This window comes from Odontesthes bonariensis, chromosome 5 (genome assembly GCF_027942865.1).
Source record: "Odontesthes bonariensis isolate fOdoBon6 chromosome 5, fOdoBon6.hap1, whole genome shotgun sequence".
Classification (NCBI taxonomy): Eukaryota; Metazoa; Chordata; class Actinopteri; order Atheriniformes; family Atherinopsidae; genus Odontesthes; species Odontesthes bonariensis.
The window spans coordinates 30,556,065-30,574,527 of record NC_134510.1 but is presented as its reverse complement, the minus strand read 5'-3'; the positions used below and the strand labels follow the sequence as shown (position 1 = coordinate 30,574,527).

At 37.7% G+C, this 18,463-nt stretch overlaps 1 protein-coding gene and 1 long non-coding RNA gene across 6 annotated transcripts; both read left to right on the top strand.

The window, feature by feature from the left end:
* Window positions 1–5,206: 5,206 nt before the first annotated feature.
* On the top strand, window positions 5,207–13,685 carry dhdds (dehydrodolichyl diphosphate synthase). Of its 5 annotated transcripts, none has more exons than XM_075466049.1 (9): window positions 5,207–5,275; window positions 5,621–5,701; window positions 7,588–7,704; window positions 7,795–7,937; window positions 10,034–10,150; window positions 10,237–10,338; window positions 10,461–10,575; window positions 11,810–11,917; window positions 13,007–13,685. In XM_075466049.1, exons 2-9 carry the CDS (start codon window positions 5,639–5,641, stop codon window positions 13,247–13,249), a joined length of 1,008 nt encoding a protein of 335 aa, XP_075322164.1. In that variant the 5' UTR covers window positions 5,207–5,275; window positions 5,621–5,638; the 3' UTR covers window positions 13,250–13,685. The 5 variants fall into 5 exon arrangements, with proteins under 5 accessions (XP_075322164.1, XP_075322162.1, XP_075322163.1 ...); XM_075466047.1 differs by having other exon boundaries at window positions 5,221–5,355; XM_075466048.1 differs by having other exon boundaries at window positions 5,221–5,373.
* A 1,198-nt stretch (window positions 13,686–14,883) lies between these two features.
* Window positions 14,884–18,142, top strand: LOC142380300 (uncharacterized). The gene is made up of 6 exons (XR_012769824.1): window positions 14,884–15,098; window positions 16,409–16,426; window positions 16,609–16,638; window positions 16,979–17,029; window positions 17,175–17,231; window positions 17,494–18,142. It is a non-coding gene; the product is annotated as an uncharacterized LOC142380300 (long non-coding RNA).
* Window positions 18,143–18,463: the final 321 nt, after the last annotated feature.

Here is an 18,463-nt window from a genome sequence, read left to right as displayed (position 1 = left end):
TGAAACTTCTTCTTTGCCATTAAAAAAGTACAAAGGAACTGCTGAGTAACTTGATGTCACACCCTGGAGGTCAACAGTGGAACTACACTGCAGATATACAAATCTCTGTCAGGGCGCTCAGTCAATGAGTTCAAAATAAAATATTATGTATAATTTTTAATGCTAACTTAATGCAAACATAAAATGTAAAGTAATTCAGTTACTTAAAGCTATGCTTATTGCGATAGACGTATCTAATAAACAATTTATCAAAGGTTTATTCTGTTTTTATCACAAGTTTTCTAACCCAATTTTTTTTTAAAGTTTTGATGTTGTGGTAAGTGCACATCGAAACACAATAAAATGGCTTGCAAATCATTTAACCCTAGTATTATTAGAAAATTATACGAAGACAATATATCAAATGCAGAAATGTTTTTGGGTTTTTTGTAAAAGAAAAATGAAAAAAAAAGTTTATGTTTGAAGTTTTTTAAAAAGGAGAAATAGTCATATAAAATATTGAATTAAACATCTCACATTGATAAGGATGGCAATGCAAAAAGATGGATGACATTACTGAGTAAAGGAAGAGCATCCCAGAGGTGCAGTCATTAAGGAGGATAATTTCAAATTCTCAACATAACACCACCAGGATTCAATGAGATCCAGAAATGGCACCACCTTTTATAGTCCTGGACATTTGTGTCTAGATAAAATACAAAGTATTTTTATTTTTAAGAATATTTTTTTAGATTATTGGTGCTGAATCCTTCAGATTAAAGAGATCATCAGTGCAAAGTTCAGACTCCACGAAGGCACATGCTATGGGCAATTTGCTTGCACTATTAATGCTATGAAGTTTTTGGGGAAACCTTTACTGCCCTTCGGACATCATTTTCAGGGACGACCTTTCTTATTTTGTCTGGACAATTTTCCCAAACAGCTGTAGCTCAGGCATGGTTGTCTGCCAATCGAAGGATCAGTGGCCCAATTCTCAGCTTCCCCAGTACACATGCTGAGGTGTCTTTGGGCAAAATACTGTACCCCATTTAGCCTCAGATGCATTCAACAGCATGTATGTATAATAAAGAAAAAAACTGAACTTTTTCAAGAGAATGTGTGCAAATGGGTTACCGTAACGTGCAGTTTAAAAGTGCTTTAAGTGGTGAACAAGACTAGAAAAGCACTATTATAACAGCATGGCTCCATAGTCCAATCCAGACCCGTCCATGAAAACTTTGGTACAAAAATTTGACATCACCCACAAAATCCTACATCATGCAAAAACAGTCTGCCTCAAAGACTATTGCAATTGGTCTCCTCAGTTTGGGAACACTTACTGTGACAGAGGAGGACATTCAGTGGTAAGCTCACCCCATCCTATAACTTTGTATTAAATGTGCTGCCGGCATCAACTTCAAAATATGTGCGTATTATTGAGTCAGCAAGAAAAGAATTGTGATTTTTACAGATTTCATGTGTTGCCTTTATATCCATGCAAATATAAGGTACAAACCATTTTTTAAAAACATTTTTATCAGCAGTTTTATCAGTTTATCAGCAATTTTAGAAAAATATACCGTTTCCAAATTAACAAAAACTAAAAATCAATCGACAAATCAGGAATAAAATAACAGAAACCTAAATTGAGTAAACTGATATATCCAAGTCACATGAGCAATTACTTGAACAAAATACAAGTATTCAAACACAGGAAAATTATTTTGTAGTTACACATAAATATCAATAAGAACCTACATATTAAAGACGTTGCGATGAGTAGATACAACCCAAAATAAAGAGTTCAAGTGCCTGTATTCTGTAATTTAGTAGACAAACTATCAAGTGTTGTTAGATATTACCTTCAAAGGAAAAAAATAAGACTGAAATTCGCTCAGCCTTGATTAGTAAGGTGGCTAATTGGCCCTCTTTGAGTGCGACTGCACAGCATTTTTATCCCTTTGTCTCAGAAACTAAATGATCTCCAATATTTAGTTTAGCTCTATTTTCAAAACTTAACGCTTCAATAAGTTTGTTGCCTTTTTGCCTAAATCATTTTTCTGTTTCACACAGGTCAAGAACATGGTGTGAAACAAGACAACACATGTGTGTCTCACAAGAAAGGAAAGGCTCAAAAAGGAATGTGTGGCAATCTATGAATGTGTTCCTTCATGTCAAACAAGGTATGAGCATCTGAAATAACCTGCATTTACCAGACTGAGCAGCATTTCAAGTCATGCAGGTCAGCAGAATGTGACACTGAGCTTGCTCCACCCTTATTTTCTAGATTCAGAGATTGATTTAAAAAGAAAAAGTTAGGAGGTTGGAAAGATGCTTTTATATCAAATATATTTTTCAAGTTGTTATGATGCTAAAGGCTTAATCTGAAATGTGTCTATTGAGATAACAGTGTGTTAGATTTTTAAGTTAAACATTAACCATTCCGACATCTCACCATACCAACAAGGCTTTCCATATAGGTAATTGTGCTTTACTCAACAGATAACAGATAACTTCTTTCTGTTCATGCATTTTACATATTTTAAGACGTGTACAGATGTGATACAGTCTTTAAAAGCGTAATTAAAGCCTCTTTCTCTGCCTGTTATTCTTCAAAGCTTGTGATGTTTGATGAGCTTTGCAAGCGCAGGCGCAGAACATTGCAAGCTCGTAGCGCTAATCGTTGAGGATGTGAACAAGGGATGCTCCAAACAAAGAGGCAGCCGGGATAAACACGTGTATCCATAATCAAAAACAAGTATATTTCTGGTCTAAGAATGAATTAATACGCTAAATTTGTAGATGTTCGGCAGAGGTTGGAATGTATTGTGGAAGATGCTCTTTACTTTGTTGAAAAGTTAGGATTTTTAGCACAATTCAACTACAGGGCGATTCAAAGTGCTTTACAGATACATTAAAACAGTAGAAATAAAAAGCATGATTTAAATTTTAAACAAAAAAGAAATAAATAAAAACAACAGATAGAATTAGATAAAATCAGATAAAATCAGTAGTTAAAATGTGATTAAGTTTTGAAACTCTAGCTTCAGATTTGGAGCTTTATTCAAACGCAGCTGAAAATAGGTGTGTCTTCAACCTGGACTTAAACACACTGAGTGTTTCAGCTGATCTGAGGCTTTCTGGGAGTTTGTTCCAGACATGTGGAGCATAGAAGCTGAACGCAGCTTCTCCATGTCTGGTTCTGACTCTGGGAACTTATAGAAGACCGGATCCAGATGACCTGAGGGCTCTGGAAGGTTCATACTGGGTCAGGAGGTCACTGATGTGTTTTGGTCCTAGACCATTCAGAGCTTTATGGACCAGCATCAGGACTTTAAAGTCTATCCTCTGATGGACAGGCAGCCAGTGTAAAGACCTCAGAGCTGGACTGATGTGCTCCACTTTTTTGGTCTTAGTGAGGACTCGAGCAGGAAAATTCTGAATAAGCTGTAGTTGTCTAACTGACTTTTTAGGTAGAGCTGTAAAGATGCTGTTACAGTAGTCAAGCCTACCAAAGATGAATGCATGGACTAGTATATTTTAACCTTGATATATTCTTAAGGTGATTGTAGGCTGACTTTGTTATTGCCTTAATGTGTTTGACACATTGCCTTAGTTTTGTCTCCAAGCACATGAGCCATCCCTTAATGGCTTCTTTTTTAAAATGCTTACTCCTTTGGGTTGATGACCATGTATCAAAAACAAATAACTTGTAACTATGCTCTCTTAAATGAGGTTTTCCCACCTACTCCCCTTCCGTGGGCCACAGGAGCATGACCTTCTGAGCGAGGAGTTCCTCAATACCAAACACTGCAAATGCCACCCTTGCAGGACACAGAGGATTTTGAGATGAAGAGCTTCTGGGCTGAAATGGCAACGTGAAAACACAAGGTCGGAATTATTCCTGCACATTATTCCTCCACACCAAGATCTCAATAGAAAAAAACTTTCAAGCATTATTGTTTTGTTCTGTTTTTCCTTCTTTTTTCCTTTTAACAGATGATGAGTGGTTCATTTTTTTCTATTAAGAAACAATCGTGCATTTATATGCTGCTTTAAATTTGTACATATATTTTTAAAGTAGCATATAGATGCATGATTATGTCTTAATAAAAAAAAAATAACCATCCATCAACCTATACTTATCTCTTAATGCTGCAGTTGGTAAGATTGAGAAGAGAGCAGCCTTTGCTTGAAAATTTGAACCTTCAAGCCCCGCGGCTGCTCACAGAGCTGTTTGACTGAGCAGCAGCCAGCAGCATGAACTGAGGGAGGGGGCAGTTTGCAGCGTGTAGTGATTTACAGATTAGATGGGTTAGGGTTAGATCTCAGCCTCTGTCAGACACTCCTCTGGCTCTGATTGGATTTTTGCAAATCGCAGTAGGAGCAGTAGGTGGGATCAATGGATCTGTTTTTTGTTTTTTTTCACAAATTACATGTCTCATGTATTGGTGACTGTGCATGGGGACTGTTTTAACAAATATGACAAAAACATTAGCATTATACATATGTATTCATATACTGTTCCTATGTTTTTTTTAGTAGTTTATGTTGAACTTTCTTATTTTCTGTTTGGCTTTTTACTCGTCCAAGACTTAGGCTCGTTGACCCTTTTTGTTGGTACTTTGTTTCGGTTTCACTTTGAAGACCTTATTTATTGACCCTTTTTGTTACTTTTGAGTGTATAAACTATATACATATGATGTATATATGTATGATTAAACCTGCACAAAATGAGACATGTTGTGTCTTATGTCTTCCTGCTGTGTATGCGGAATAATTTTGGTTGGCTCCACCAAATCTCAAAAAGTTGGCAGCCCTGTCATTCCCACTCAAAACTTATTTTTTTCCTACATTTAATTGGTTTGAATCTCGTCACATTTGTTATTATTAACCATCAGTAAAATGCTAATTTTAAATAGAAATAGAAGAATATCGAAAATATTGAGTACTATTACAACTTAAGATATATTTTGCTGGTAGTACTGCTGCACTTTTACATCAGTAAATTATTGAATCGTTTTTAAGGCTATATGCAACATTTACATCAGTATATGTTGAGAAAATAATATTTTTACTAAAACTTCCTTTATTTAGGATATTTTTAAATCTATTTGTACATTCATCGGTTTGTCAATCAAATCTAACTGAAACGTACCAACGGTACAACCGTTTGCGTGGTTTAAAAATCCACCAACGTCTGACAGGAAGTCGTCATCTTGCGTATACGTCACCTGGCTCCGATGCGGAAGTGGTCGTCATCGTAAAAACCTGTGACTTGGAGGCTCTGTGAAATGTGAGAAACGGCCATAGCTTTTGAGTAAAGAGCAACTTGTAATTCCGTAGTTTGAATGAAAGAAGCCGTTTCCTCTGAGGGTGAGGATATTCTGGACGGTTGGTTACTCGGTTTGTGCTTTTCTAGCCTCCTCGCAGTTTAGTTTATTGCATATCTCGTGAGCCCGGTTGGCAGTTGACGGTGAAATCAATCAGAGGCTGCATATGAAATGTAATATTGCACGTAAATTCGACCTTTAAATAACGTCTCTATCGTAGTGACAGTAACTGATTTTAACGTGTAGGGCGGAACGTAAATTGTTCAGTCATAAACACTTTCAAAACGTTTTAAATCACATGATTTCAGATCGGTTGGAGCCTGAAAATGTCGTGGATACAAGAAGGAGAACTAAATCTGTTTGAAAAGATTTTTGCCAACGTCCTGAAGGTAAGTCTGTGTATGTTTGTTCTTTGCTAACTCTGCCTCATAGTTATTGTTTTAGGTTGTAGTCATTATGTAGCTTCAGGTTTCAGTGACATTTTTCACATGTATGTCATTTTCTGTTGAGTAGGAAGGGTCAGGGCGACTTGTTCCCCTCCAGATGTGTTTACCTGATCAGTTGCCTTAATGGCCTTTCTACCTGAAACCTCAGTAATCCTGGGATTGTGTTATAATCTGTTTAAATAATTCCATGTTTATAATTTCGGAAGCAATACTCTGTCAGGCTTTGGTTATATCAGAAAAAGATATTTATTAAGTTTTAGATTTCCAGTCTTATTGTTTTTCTTCTGTAATCTTCCCTTGAGAGAATATTTTTTTTTCCCTCTACATATGTTATTTGGGAGGAAAAGTTGTGGCTGTTTTTTGTTGGGCAGTGTAACTGCATAGGCGATGAAGTTGATTTTAAAGAAACCTGAACTTTAAATGGAACAGAGGGTCATTTAAAACATAAAGCATAAAGTTGTCTAATAGTCGCTTTCTGAGTCACAATGACACTGTTGTGTTTGCATAATACTCGTCTGTCAATCCAGACTGAAGTTGATGGTCTCCTATGTCAGGATAGTGTCTTCCTTTGGATGGCGTGAACCACACATAGCTTTGCGTGCTGACTTTCCTGGTTGAATAAATTTGCTGTGTTGCCTCGCGCAGAGGCAATGATGGCATTGCCGACAACGCATCTGTTTCTGTTCAACATCATCCCCTCTGTGGCTGAAATATTTCCACACAACACATATCGTATTCCCCTTTTGACTTATTCCCCACTAATTCACTGTTTTTGCTGTGCACACTATAAACAAACTGTATTCATACAACTGCAATTTTTAAAATATCTGGTTATCTGAGAACACAACTAGCGTGAATTGTATCATATTAGATGTACTTCTCTGCTTGACTACTCATCCAAAAAAGTAGGACTGTTCAAGCTTTCCTTTAGGGGTTAAACAGCAAATTATTTTGCCTCACTGGCTCCTGCACTTACTGTGGTGTGACAACTGTGCATGTGCACATCACACCATCAATGCTGCAAAATCTGCTGCCAGCCCTATCCCCAAAGACCCATCAAGCCATCTGTATGAGCCCACTAGTTTTTAAGGTTGTTCCCAGTCAGTAGCTGGATATGAAATCCCCTTTTTTTTTCACTCTGTTTGATACGGTGAGGAACAAAGAACAGTGAATATTTCTGTATCAGTAAGTTATCTTATATATTTATACAAAATAATACAATTATAGTTTTCTTGTTCCTTACAAACAAGCACAGATATGAAATGTGGGTACTGTTGTTGAAACTTATTTCCCATGATTACTCAAGTCTGAAAATATTTCTGGAAGAGTTGTCAAGTGTAGCTTCGAAGATGTCGAACAACAAGTGACAATACCACTGAATTTCATTTCAACATATACTTTATTAGTTGGTACGAAATGCCGGTAAATTATGCTGGATAGATATCAACGGTTTGAAATTGAAGTTGGTATCTTTACAGTGCCTTTTTTTTTGTGGAATTTGGTTTAAAACACAAAGATGATTTTTCAAACTGCATCTCATTCATTATAAATAGGTGCAGGTGGCCTGTTGTTCATAATTCATACGTCCATTGATGGACACTGTGAAATAAAGTTTAGCCATCAGGAAAAACTAGTATTTGTTTATAGTTAAGATAAAAGATGAATATGGTTAGTTTTTTGTTCGATGTATATGAAAATTCTCACTTTAGAATCGGAGCATGCCGTTGTCCTTAGACAATTATTTATAGCCTTTTCATGCTGATTAATTGTTCTGTGACTCATCTCTACCAGAACTTAATGATTCCTGTTGTCTACACTATTTCTCCCAGGCTGGACCCATACCCAAACATGTGGCCTTCATCATGGATGGTAATCGGCGCTACGCACGTAAGAAAAACATGGAACGCCAGGAGGGGCATATGCAGGGCTTCAACAAGCTGGCAGAGGTAAGTTTTCATCTGGCCTGGGCAAAGCACGTCATCAGGACATGAATAGGTTGCTCATATAGGTCTAACCCCTTTTCTCTTCCACACCAGACACTACGTTGGTGCAAGTATCTCAACATCCCAGAGGTGACGGTGTACGCCTTCAGCATTGAGAACTTTAAGCGCACTCAAGATGAGGTGGATGGGCTGATGGAGCTGGCCAAGCAGAAGTTTGAGAGGCTGTTGGAAGAGCGGTGAGTTTTAAGTTGGAATTTCCACTTTGCTGTTTGTGGGACAAGTGACTTTTTATACTGTCCATGATATGATTCACAACTTCCTTAAAGGACAATTAAAAGGAACTAAACAAAATGCTCCAGAACAGCTGTGTAGTTAAAGTAAAAACAAGTCTGAGGCTTTGTCCAAAATCACATGCTCACTAATTCCCACTGACGACAGAGTTGTTCGTAGAGGACTATAAAATGGAGTAGTCTTTATGATGAAAGAGCACTTTCAGACAACTTTTTTTCAGTGGCGTGATTGATTTCTCAACATTTTCCCCCCATATGAACAAATAGAAAAAGCACTGAGCTGTTTTTGTTGTGGTTTTCTGCTCTATTCATATTCATTCTACTGAATTTAACGTCTTACAATCATGCCACATCTTACGTGTTTGTCTCATGGAGTTAAAAATAAAAATAAAATGACAAATCTGCCATTTAGACAAGATACTTCACACATTTAAAATATATAGTGGAATTATTGATTTAGAATTTACATGGCAAAGCAAGGGATTAAAGGAAAGACACTTGAGATATATTAAAAAATTATATTTTATGGAAATTTTTTGGAGCTGCTGAAGCTCTGCTTGATATGTTCTTTACACTCTTGGTGGAATGCATAATGGAATATATTTACTGGGTTAGTGACCACTGATGATGCTCTACTTTTCACGGCGTATTGTAGGATACTTTGAGTAAACCATAAAATCTAATGGCACTACAAAATGGTGACCTCAAGTAGTAAAGTCTGTAGTGATTTAGTTAGAGATTTCTCACATAACCTGAGACTTAAGCTTCAGTTTGAGGCTTCTTTGGTTTTAGACTAGTAGTTAGTTGACAGTTGTTACAATGACTTATTCAGACCAGCTGTTAAGTTTCACAAACGGCCTTTAGCATTTTCTTTTTTTCCCCCCAACATCTAGAAATATTTTACCGATGACTTAATTCCTACCCTTTGAAAAAAAATGTGCCTTTTGCTTGCTAAGCCAGGCGGAAAATACATCCAACTAGACACTTTTGTATTAGTTGAGGTGTTTGTGAAGTATTGTAAGCCATTGTTATTGTATCAATGGTGGAATACTTAAAGCTGCAGTCTGCAAGATTTGTTGTTGTCATACGTAAAGTCCTACTTTTTGGCATTTTAAGAGTTTACATGATCTATCAGAACGCTTGAAGTTGAAAACGGTGACCTCCGTAGTCGCAAAATGCAAGAAATGCTTATTTTTTAACCGAAAAATAAAAAGTTATTCAACTTCCTGTCCCGCCCCTTCAAAACACATGAGAACTCGTGCACGTAGACGTGCACGCCAGATGCGCCTACACGACTCCTCATTCATCAACTCACCTGTCATTTGCGATCATGGAAGACACAGTAAGTAGACTAGCCCGTAATGAAGTTCAATAGTCCAGATAAATAAGCGTGGGGACGAGCCTACCTTGTATCGCGCGTGCACAATCAGTGATTGACAGGCAGCAGAGCCCAGCTCGTAACCTGATTGGTTACCTTTTACCGGTCCGGTCTGCAATTTTGTAAACAAACCTGCTGGCTTTGGAGGGACCTAGCGGGACATATAGGGGACCTAGAGAACTCATTTTTTTTTTGTATTGGGGTATTTAATGTACTACTTTCAGAATCCCCGGACAGTTCCAGGCATTATGCCTGAAAAAGAGTTGCAGACTGCAGCTTTAAAGGGCAGAAGTGGCAACCCTTCACTTTCGGCTTAATTTATCTTCCACATGTTTCTTTCTCTTAAAATGGATGTTGTAATAAAATGTTTCACACTACAATAGTGTTGTAATGGATAATATAGATAAGCTTGAACACCAGCAATATTTCACTCCACATTTTCAATATGTGGATCAAGATGTCTGACTAACAGCTGACTGTGAGACTGCTGCCACCAAGAGGACAGGGCAGTTTGTGCTAATGTGGTTAGCACCAACTTTTGACAAAAACTACATTTAGACATGACACTGGACCCCCTCCTATTGTTTCACTTTACTGTGGAAGTTCTTTATGTGTAGGCATTTTATGTGCCTCTCTGTTCTTGACTTTCTGTTATGTCTCATAGGGAAAATCTGGAAAAACATGGTGTTTGTATCCGGGTGCTGGGCGACTTGAATATGCTACCTCTGGACCTTCAGCAGGCTATTGCCAAAGCTGTGGTGTCAACCAGGACTCACAATAAGTATGCTTATTCATTTATGCTTCTGCTATCATCCTCATCATTAACTACCACAAGGATATTTGTCATCTCTCTTTTTTGTTTTCTAGATGTTTTCTCAATGTGTGCTTTGCCTACACATCAAGATATGAAATCACCAATGCAGTAAGGGAAATGGCTTGGGGAGTGGAGCAGGGTCTGATCAAAGCAAGGTAAGCAATGCAGCAGACAGTTGGGAGCTAATCTTGTCAATACCTCATGTTAAATAGCATTTAGAAAGATAATCTGGGGGCCCGGTGCATTGACAAGCTGTTCATGTTTCTGTCATGCTCAGCGATGTTTCAGAGGCGTTGCTAAGCGAGTGCCTGTACAGCAATAACTCTCCCAATCCCGATTTGCTCATCCGCACATCAGGAGAGGTGCGCCTCAGCGACTTCCTTCTTTGGCAGGTACGGAATGAAAATAATGTCTCTAACAACAGAAATCATTTGAAGATGACAGTTATTTTTTTTATATATATATATATATATATTAGTAAAGTAATATATATATTACTTAGCAGTTAGACTTGTATTTCAGGTTATGTTGCAAAGTTTTTGCACAACCTGATTTTGAACAAAGCTGAGCGCACACTCTGTATATCATCAGAAAAAAACACCGTTTCCAAGCATGATAACACATGAGATCCGTGTTTGGGTCGGAATCGGGTTATTGTTTCTGAGCGATTGTAGAAGCTACAAATGGATACATTCATTGTCTTCTGTACGAGTTTGCCAACACAAAGTAGCTGCGTTTTCAGCAAGTGTAACTGTAATGTTTGTTTTAAAATCCATTCATACGTCTAATGCCATTTTAAACAGTTTGCGATTGAGACTTGTGCTCTTTTAGGGTTTGAACTGCCTCAACTTTTAGCTTCAGTCTCCCTGCAATGCCAGCTTCATTCTTGTTTAGTTCATAAAACTGTTGTCCGTTAAGTTGAGCGAACACATTCAAACCTTTTCGAGACAGCCTTGCTGACCAGGAAAAACAAACTGCATCATCTACTGATCCAGGATTGCTGGCTCTTTGGGGGAGCTGAAAAGGGTCAACTTGCCCTCACAACCATAAACATATATAATAATGCTTGTGATGGATAATGTGCACACTCCAGCTCACGTGGGCATGCACTGCCTGAAAAATGTGACCAATAAAGATAGATCCTGCCTTTTACTCACTGTGATGTGTGAGTAAAAAGGATGGAGAAGCCAGAGTTTGAGCTACTGGGTAAAATTAGTTATTTCTGCAAAAAATGACTAAAACATGCTTTTACCTCCTACTTTTTTCTATTTTTTTTTTTCATATTCATAAAAAAGCATGCTATGGCACCTTCAATTATGTCAGCTGTGACTGATTTGGTTGCCTTTATGTTAGAAGGGCAATAGCTTTTTATTACTTTCTATCCAATAATAATTCAATCAGAAACTCCCCCGTTAGCAAATTTGTTTGTTACACTTTCTTTAACTGCTTTATGCCTGTTAGAACTAAGCATCACTTCCAGTTTAAGGGTTCAGTCAAAGTTAGAGGCGTGAACCCGGTAAATTATTTTGGGTAATAATTTCAAATGAGAAAGCAGAATCTAGTGAAACATTTTGCAGCTTCTACTCAGTGACTTTTATTGATTTTTCACGTGTTGTTCTTCTACAGACGTCCCACTCCTGCCTAGTGTTTCAGTCCGTTCTGTGGCCAGAGTTCTCCTTCTGGAATCTGTGCGACGCCATTATCCAGTATCAGTTAAGTCACAAATCCATCCAGGTAAGGCTCATTTTGATCCCCAGTCTGTTTTTATCCCCAACGTGGGAATCTGCAGTGGTGAGGGTGTCCATAAAGACTAGCAACTTAACAACAATATCTTAGAAAGAAATAAATTGTTATATATTGTGGCCTTTAAAAAGGCATGCAACTAAACGTTGTGCAGTGATATACTGATGATGTCTCTTCCATCAATGTTATACCTTGCACGTGAGTGAGGACACAAGTCCTCGCATGTTGTCAGACGGCTGCATATCTGACAGTTCGTTGTGACTGCACGGACTTGTCAATACCTCATTTTAGGTGTCTTTAAGCAACAACACAGATCCTCAGGCAGACTCTTCAGATAAGAATAATTATGGGTTCACACGGTCTGTAATTGTCTGTGATCATGACCGCAACAGGGTATAAAACGGCTCTGAAGCTCCTTTGTGGCCAAAGCCATTTACTTGCAATACGTTCATCTTATGCTGACACTTAACATGTTTCTCATTGCTTGTTAAATATGTATGTTTAAAAGTTCTGAGAGACTTCAGATAAAGTTTTAAAAATGAGTCTTTGCTGCCAAATCTTTGCAAAGTGAACCATAATACTCATTGGCATTTGTTGGACCTGTTTATTTACCTATCTTTGACTGTGTAAGTATTGACTGAGTGACCTGTTGATTATTACTTGAAAACACTGGTGTCACATTAAATGTATGATAACATATTCCAAATGTATTAATGGGACGATTATTCCAAAGTACGTTTCTACAGTAACTGAAAGACACTGTTGGATTTTTTTGCAGTATCCAACTGAACATTTAGTTTTAACTGCAGTGGACTGTCCAGTCACCGCATATTACACTGAATTATTGAGCAACAGAGCACGAGATTTGGGCAGCTAATGGAAAAACACAGATTTTCTGGCATTCTTGGGTTCAAACTCTAAACGAGTCAGGTTAGCACCAACACTTCTGGTAAAGACAAAGTAAAATGCTGCCAACAACATGATGTTCAGAGTCCTAATACACATCTGGGTTATTACAAATGAAAGCCATTTCCCTGTCTACATTATTTTTATTTTTTTATGTGTTGTGTTGCTTTCCAGAAAGCCAGAGACCTCTATCAAGAGGAACAGGTCCTACAGCAGTTAGAGGCGGATCGTGCCTGTGTAGCAGAGCTCTTGCAGCATCAGGGGAATGGAAAGCCAGTCGATGCCCAGAGAAGACAAGAGGCACTGCAACGTTACACTTTCTCCCGAGAAGCACGAGTCCAGGATTTCATACAAACACTGAAGCACAAGAGAAACTCTTTCTTCACTGACTTATGCCGTGAAACTGTCTTTACCTAGGAGAGCTCTGAGGCACTAACCTTTTGCCAAAATATTGATGAAACCTCTCCTGTCCTCTTCCCTTCCTGCTTTTCTCTGGAAAAAGGAAGAGCAAACAGTGACCAAGAGTGGTTTCATTTTATTGCTGCTTTGTATAAGACGAGAAGGCAATTTTACCCCTATGGGGCTGTAGAATAATCGTGATATTTATGATTGTAGATTACAAACTCTAATGTGTCGAAATGTCTGGTCAAGATGCAGTTAAGTTGTTGTGTAAACTTTCAAATGCATGCCACTGATTGAAAGGTTGAAAACTGTTAACGAAAGCCATGCGTCCTGTGTTTCTGAGAACTCTGTGTGGTTTGATATTTTTGTGTGTGTTTAAGTGTGAATTTTGAAGACCTAACTATATTTTGACCAGCTTTTCAAACAGAATAAACTGAGACCTGTATATTGATTTGGTTTAAATGAATTGCACTTCACTATTTTTTTTTTATTTATTTTTTTTCACTGAAGTTCTTAACTCTTTTAGGTCTTCTGGGTATGTTCTGGGCTGCTGATGCTAAGCATCTAAGGGACAAGGGAGTCTTTATTTGCTTTAGATTTATGAGGCCTACAGTTTCACACCTTTCTGCAACATATAGTCGCAGAAACCAAACATTTAATTTCTATATCTAACTCTTAGTTTTGTAATGGACTTCTCCAGTAGTGGGAAATGTACTGTTTATTTGAACACGATTGGTTAAGATTGACCAATTGTTCAACTTATGACACAGAAACCCTTGTTCCCCAGTAAACGAAGAAAATGATCTAAAGTGCATATTTAATGCAAGCGAAAGGATTAGACAGGGAATGTTGAACAGTCCCATATTTGTTTATCACTATTGCAGCCTGTTTAATTACTGAGATGGAACAGGTGCAAGTTTCTTGCAAAAATCGACAATCTTCAATTTCCAAGGCAGATTGCACGACATCTCCTCAGATTAATAGACACGGCCTTAGGTTAGAAAACAAACAAACAGAAAAGGTTATGCTTTCAGGGATTCGGTTCATTAGTTTATTAAAATCCCCATTATCTGCAATAAAAAGCTGCACCTATTCCTCCTGGGCATCGGCCCAACATACACATATTAAACAAGATATATAATACATATAATATAATGAGTATTACAAAGTAATATATACAAAAGATTGGACATTAGAAGTCAGCTATAATAACCTGAGTAATTTGACATGTCTAGTTTCATTGCAATGTAAATCTACTATAAATATAGCCTGGGAGTAGCATGATATTCATACAGAAATACAGACTCAGATTAATATCCATATACAAACATAAGCACACGCACATTTCTGTTGTTTAAAATACTCAGTTTCACTGTTCCCATATCTATTCAAAGAGTTATTCTACTTATGATGACAGTAATGGTAACACTGAGGATAATAAAAACCGCAATAATAATGACAAAAGTTGGTGATGACGAGTGATATTGTTGTGTAATGTGCATTACTTGTTTACTTTTATGTATGCAACGCCAGAAACTGTTGATACAGCACCCCCGCGCGCCACAGGTCAGTAGTTTTTACGGGCTCGCTTCCTGCTTCTTTAACAAATGGGTGGAGCCTTTAACCACGTGCTACATTTCCGTCCAATGACAGACGTCGAAATACAAAACTGGTTCAAACCGGTTTCGTTCTTATATTTCACTGTATAAACTACAAAAACATTCGTTTGCATTATACATTCGCCATTTTACGCAGTGACTGCCCGATCGTCGTGTGTTGTCTCACCGAAAAAAAAGCCTGTTTTTCGGCTATAATTTTTTGAGCATTCTGTGTATTTCCATCCAGTAACATGGGAAAAGCAAAGGTAAGATTAATGCATTTTTTATTGATTTTTTACTCTTTGTGAGATTCAGGTTGGTAACTTGTGGTTAACGTTAGGCTGCGTTTAATTTTTCTGCATCAGATGAACGTCATCATCCCTAACAAACGTTAGAGCAATGGCGGCCTGACAGCGTAGACCTGTGCAAAGCATCCTCCCGGTCGTCGAAAATTAAAGCTTATGTTCTTGCCAGTGGCTTAAAATATGCACTAACGTATCAGACACGAATGATTGCATACAAATAATCGATTTTTACGTCTAGTTAGGCTCTGGATAGAGCAGCTATTGATATTTTGTCATATTTGTGGCATCGCCTGTCTTTTCCCTCTTGAGCAGTAGGCTGGGCAAAACCTTGACAGGTTGTACGCAGCAACCAACTTTTCACACACGCTGCAAACGATTATTTAGTTATCACCACAGCACGAAAACAAAACCTGGGATTTGGTTTAGCCAATCCAAATGGAGAACGGTCACCAAGTAAAGAAAATTGGTTTAAGCGCAATCTGCACGTTTGAGGAAGGAGTGGGGGGAGGGGAGGCAGCGGTGATTAATTTTTCACTGTTTTGAATTAGAGAAATCTGGTTTGGTCGTGCATGGCGACTCAAAATCGGTTTAATAGCTCGTCTGTCTGCTTGATTTACTGAACACAGGTCTTCAAATGTAAAAATCGTGACTGCACAGCAGACAATACGCATTGAACATTAAAAAAAAAAAAGCAACAATGTAAAGCAAAATTGTAATTGTTCCTCTTGAGTTATTTGGATTTAATTTTGCAAATTGCAGCGCGGCAAAATAAAGAGCGGGTTTTTAAACATGCATATGGATTTGAAAAAAAAAAAAAAAAAAAAAAGCCCACACATTGAAGTGTCAGAATTTGATGCTAACTCATGAGAAATCTCATAAGAAAGTATTCTCAACCTAAATATTATCGTGGTTTTGCTTGCAACCTCTGCAGGCCTGCGTTCGGCTGCATTTATTGTGTAGCTACAGATTAGTAAAGTAGTAATCTTATCAGTTTCCCTTCAGCTGTCTGTCGGCGCGCACTGATACAAAACAAAGGAAGCTGTCAGGGCGCCAAAGCGGTGTCATGGTGACAGGACAGCTCAAATTTGAATTCAAATATGCGCGGGAAGCTCTTTGTGCGCTCCGGAATCGTCATCGGCGTTCACGCTTCTTACTTGCCTTTAGGTTTAGTTTATTTCCCTGTCTGTATTACATAATGTTTTTGTTGTTTTTAAGATGTTATGCCTTTGTTTGGATTTTAATGCTGTGTTTTCTGTTCTTTTCTCTTACAGCAAACTGTCCCCCCTGAGGTTTGTTACAAACTAACTTTGTATGAAATGTATGAATTTAGTTTGTTTTTCGATCAGTCGGCTTTTAGTTCCCCGTTTGATAAAACTTTGATTGCAGAAACTATCTTAGGACCTTGTATTTTCAAGTGGTTGATGAGGCAATTTGAATTCATGCTTGAGTGCTCTTCCTCCTCTTTCTGTAGCAAAGAAGAACCTCCCCACGACTGGCACTGGTAAGCTCCTAATAAGCACAATTAATCAATCTGCTGCTCAGTAATTGTCCTTCTTCCTCAGCCATTCGTTTGTTTACTGATAACAGCATCCCCCAAGAACCACTTAAGTGTGAAATATCCATAAAGCCATCGTACTTGAGCTGCACTTCAGTTTTTATGAAACTATCAAAATATACATTTAAGAATATGAGGAAGTAATAAAACCTCATCTCAGTCCTTTAATGGTCGCAGCATAAAACAAACATTGTTAGTGATTAATATGCTAAGTGTAACTAGCTTTAATCTTTCCGATTAGTGTTCTGTTGTCGCTGACATTTTCAACGATCTTCTTGTTTTGCAGAAACCTAAAGCAGCACCAGTGGAGACCAAGAAAAAAGCTGCCGCCGCGAAGGTAAGAGAGGAAAACCCAATCGTACAAGCTGATTGTGATTGAATGTTTTTGTAATGAAGCTCACTGAGCTGTATGTGAAACCAGCTCAGTTCCTTTTATGGAAATTGCTATTTCTGATCTGTTATCATCTTTTTTTTTTTGGCAGAAGGCACCCAAAGCAAAGAAGGCCAAGCCAGCTGAGAATGGCAACACCAAGGCTGAGGTATGCTTGTTTTAATTTAGTTAGTTTATCTGTATACCTGGAAATAATGTGTGCTAGCTAGCTCTGTCCAAGTGTTCCAAGTTCTTCATTTCAGAGCAGAGGTTAAAAATGAATTAAAAGGCATAAGAACATAATATGGGATGTTTTGGAAAAATTCCTCGCTTGTTACCGCTTGTACACGGTGAATCTGATTCTAAACGTTCTGGTTCCTGATTGAAAAACATCTCTTCCTGAATTAAAATGTGCTGTCTTTACGTTGCAGGAGCCCAAGGCCGAAGCCACCGAAGCCAAATAAATGACAGTTGATGTGCTCACTCTGTGTACTTGGTGATTGTACAGTTTTAAATAAGTATTTTTTACCAAGTTTTATATTACAAATGTCATTTATAGGTTTGTTTTGAGCTTGCACTTGATGTAACAAAACTTTTGTTTTCACATTCATATCCATTTTATATCAATTTTAAAACGATTACCGTCCATATCTTGTAGGCGTGGCATTTTTAGTTTGTCTAATCTGTTTTTTTGATTTATTTGAGACTGCTGAGGAATAGATATTTTTAAGTTGGGTTTTGAATCTTGTAAACATAAGGCAGCTAAAGCACGGTAAAATTTGCAAAACAATAGGAACATTGCGTTTTATCTCATTGTGTTTTAATGTTGAACTAATTAAACAGTTGCTTACCAAATGTCTTGAAACGGTGTATGTTGACATAAGAGCTAGTTAAAATGCCACAGAAAATTACTGTCATTAGGTCAAAAAGTTTGATAGATCCCAAAAAACATGTATGATGTGAATCTGGTCATCTGATGAAAAGTTCTGTTAAGTTATGTTTCTGTTAGGAGAAGAGTAAGCTTTTCTGACTTCAGTGGTTGATCTAAATGTTATTGAATAAAAAAAAATCTTAAATGTCCTCCTTGGTTTGATTTTGTTTGTGACTGAAACGGTTTCTTTAACAATAAAAATCAGATTGCAGCGCAGTGACTCTGAATGGTGTCATCACAAACCGGCCGCGGGCTCCTCCATTTTGACCCGACATCCATTTTAGGTAGTTTCCAAAGTTTAATTTCTCGTTTCCTGACGGCTCAGTGTAGGCTCACATATCTTTCACTTGCTGTTTAGTCAATATTTTATTTCTAAACTGATAAGAATGTCAGAGCTTTCACTTAAATATCAGTGCTGTCATAGTAAATGTCTCCTGCTTATTAAAACTTAGTTAACAACAGAGTTAACA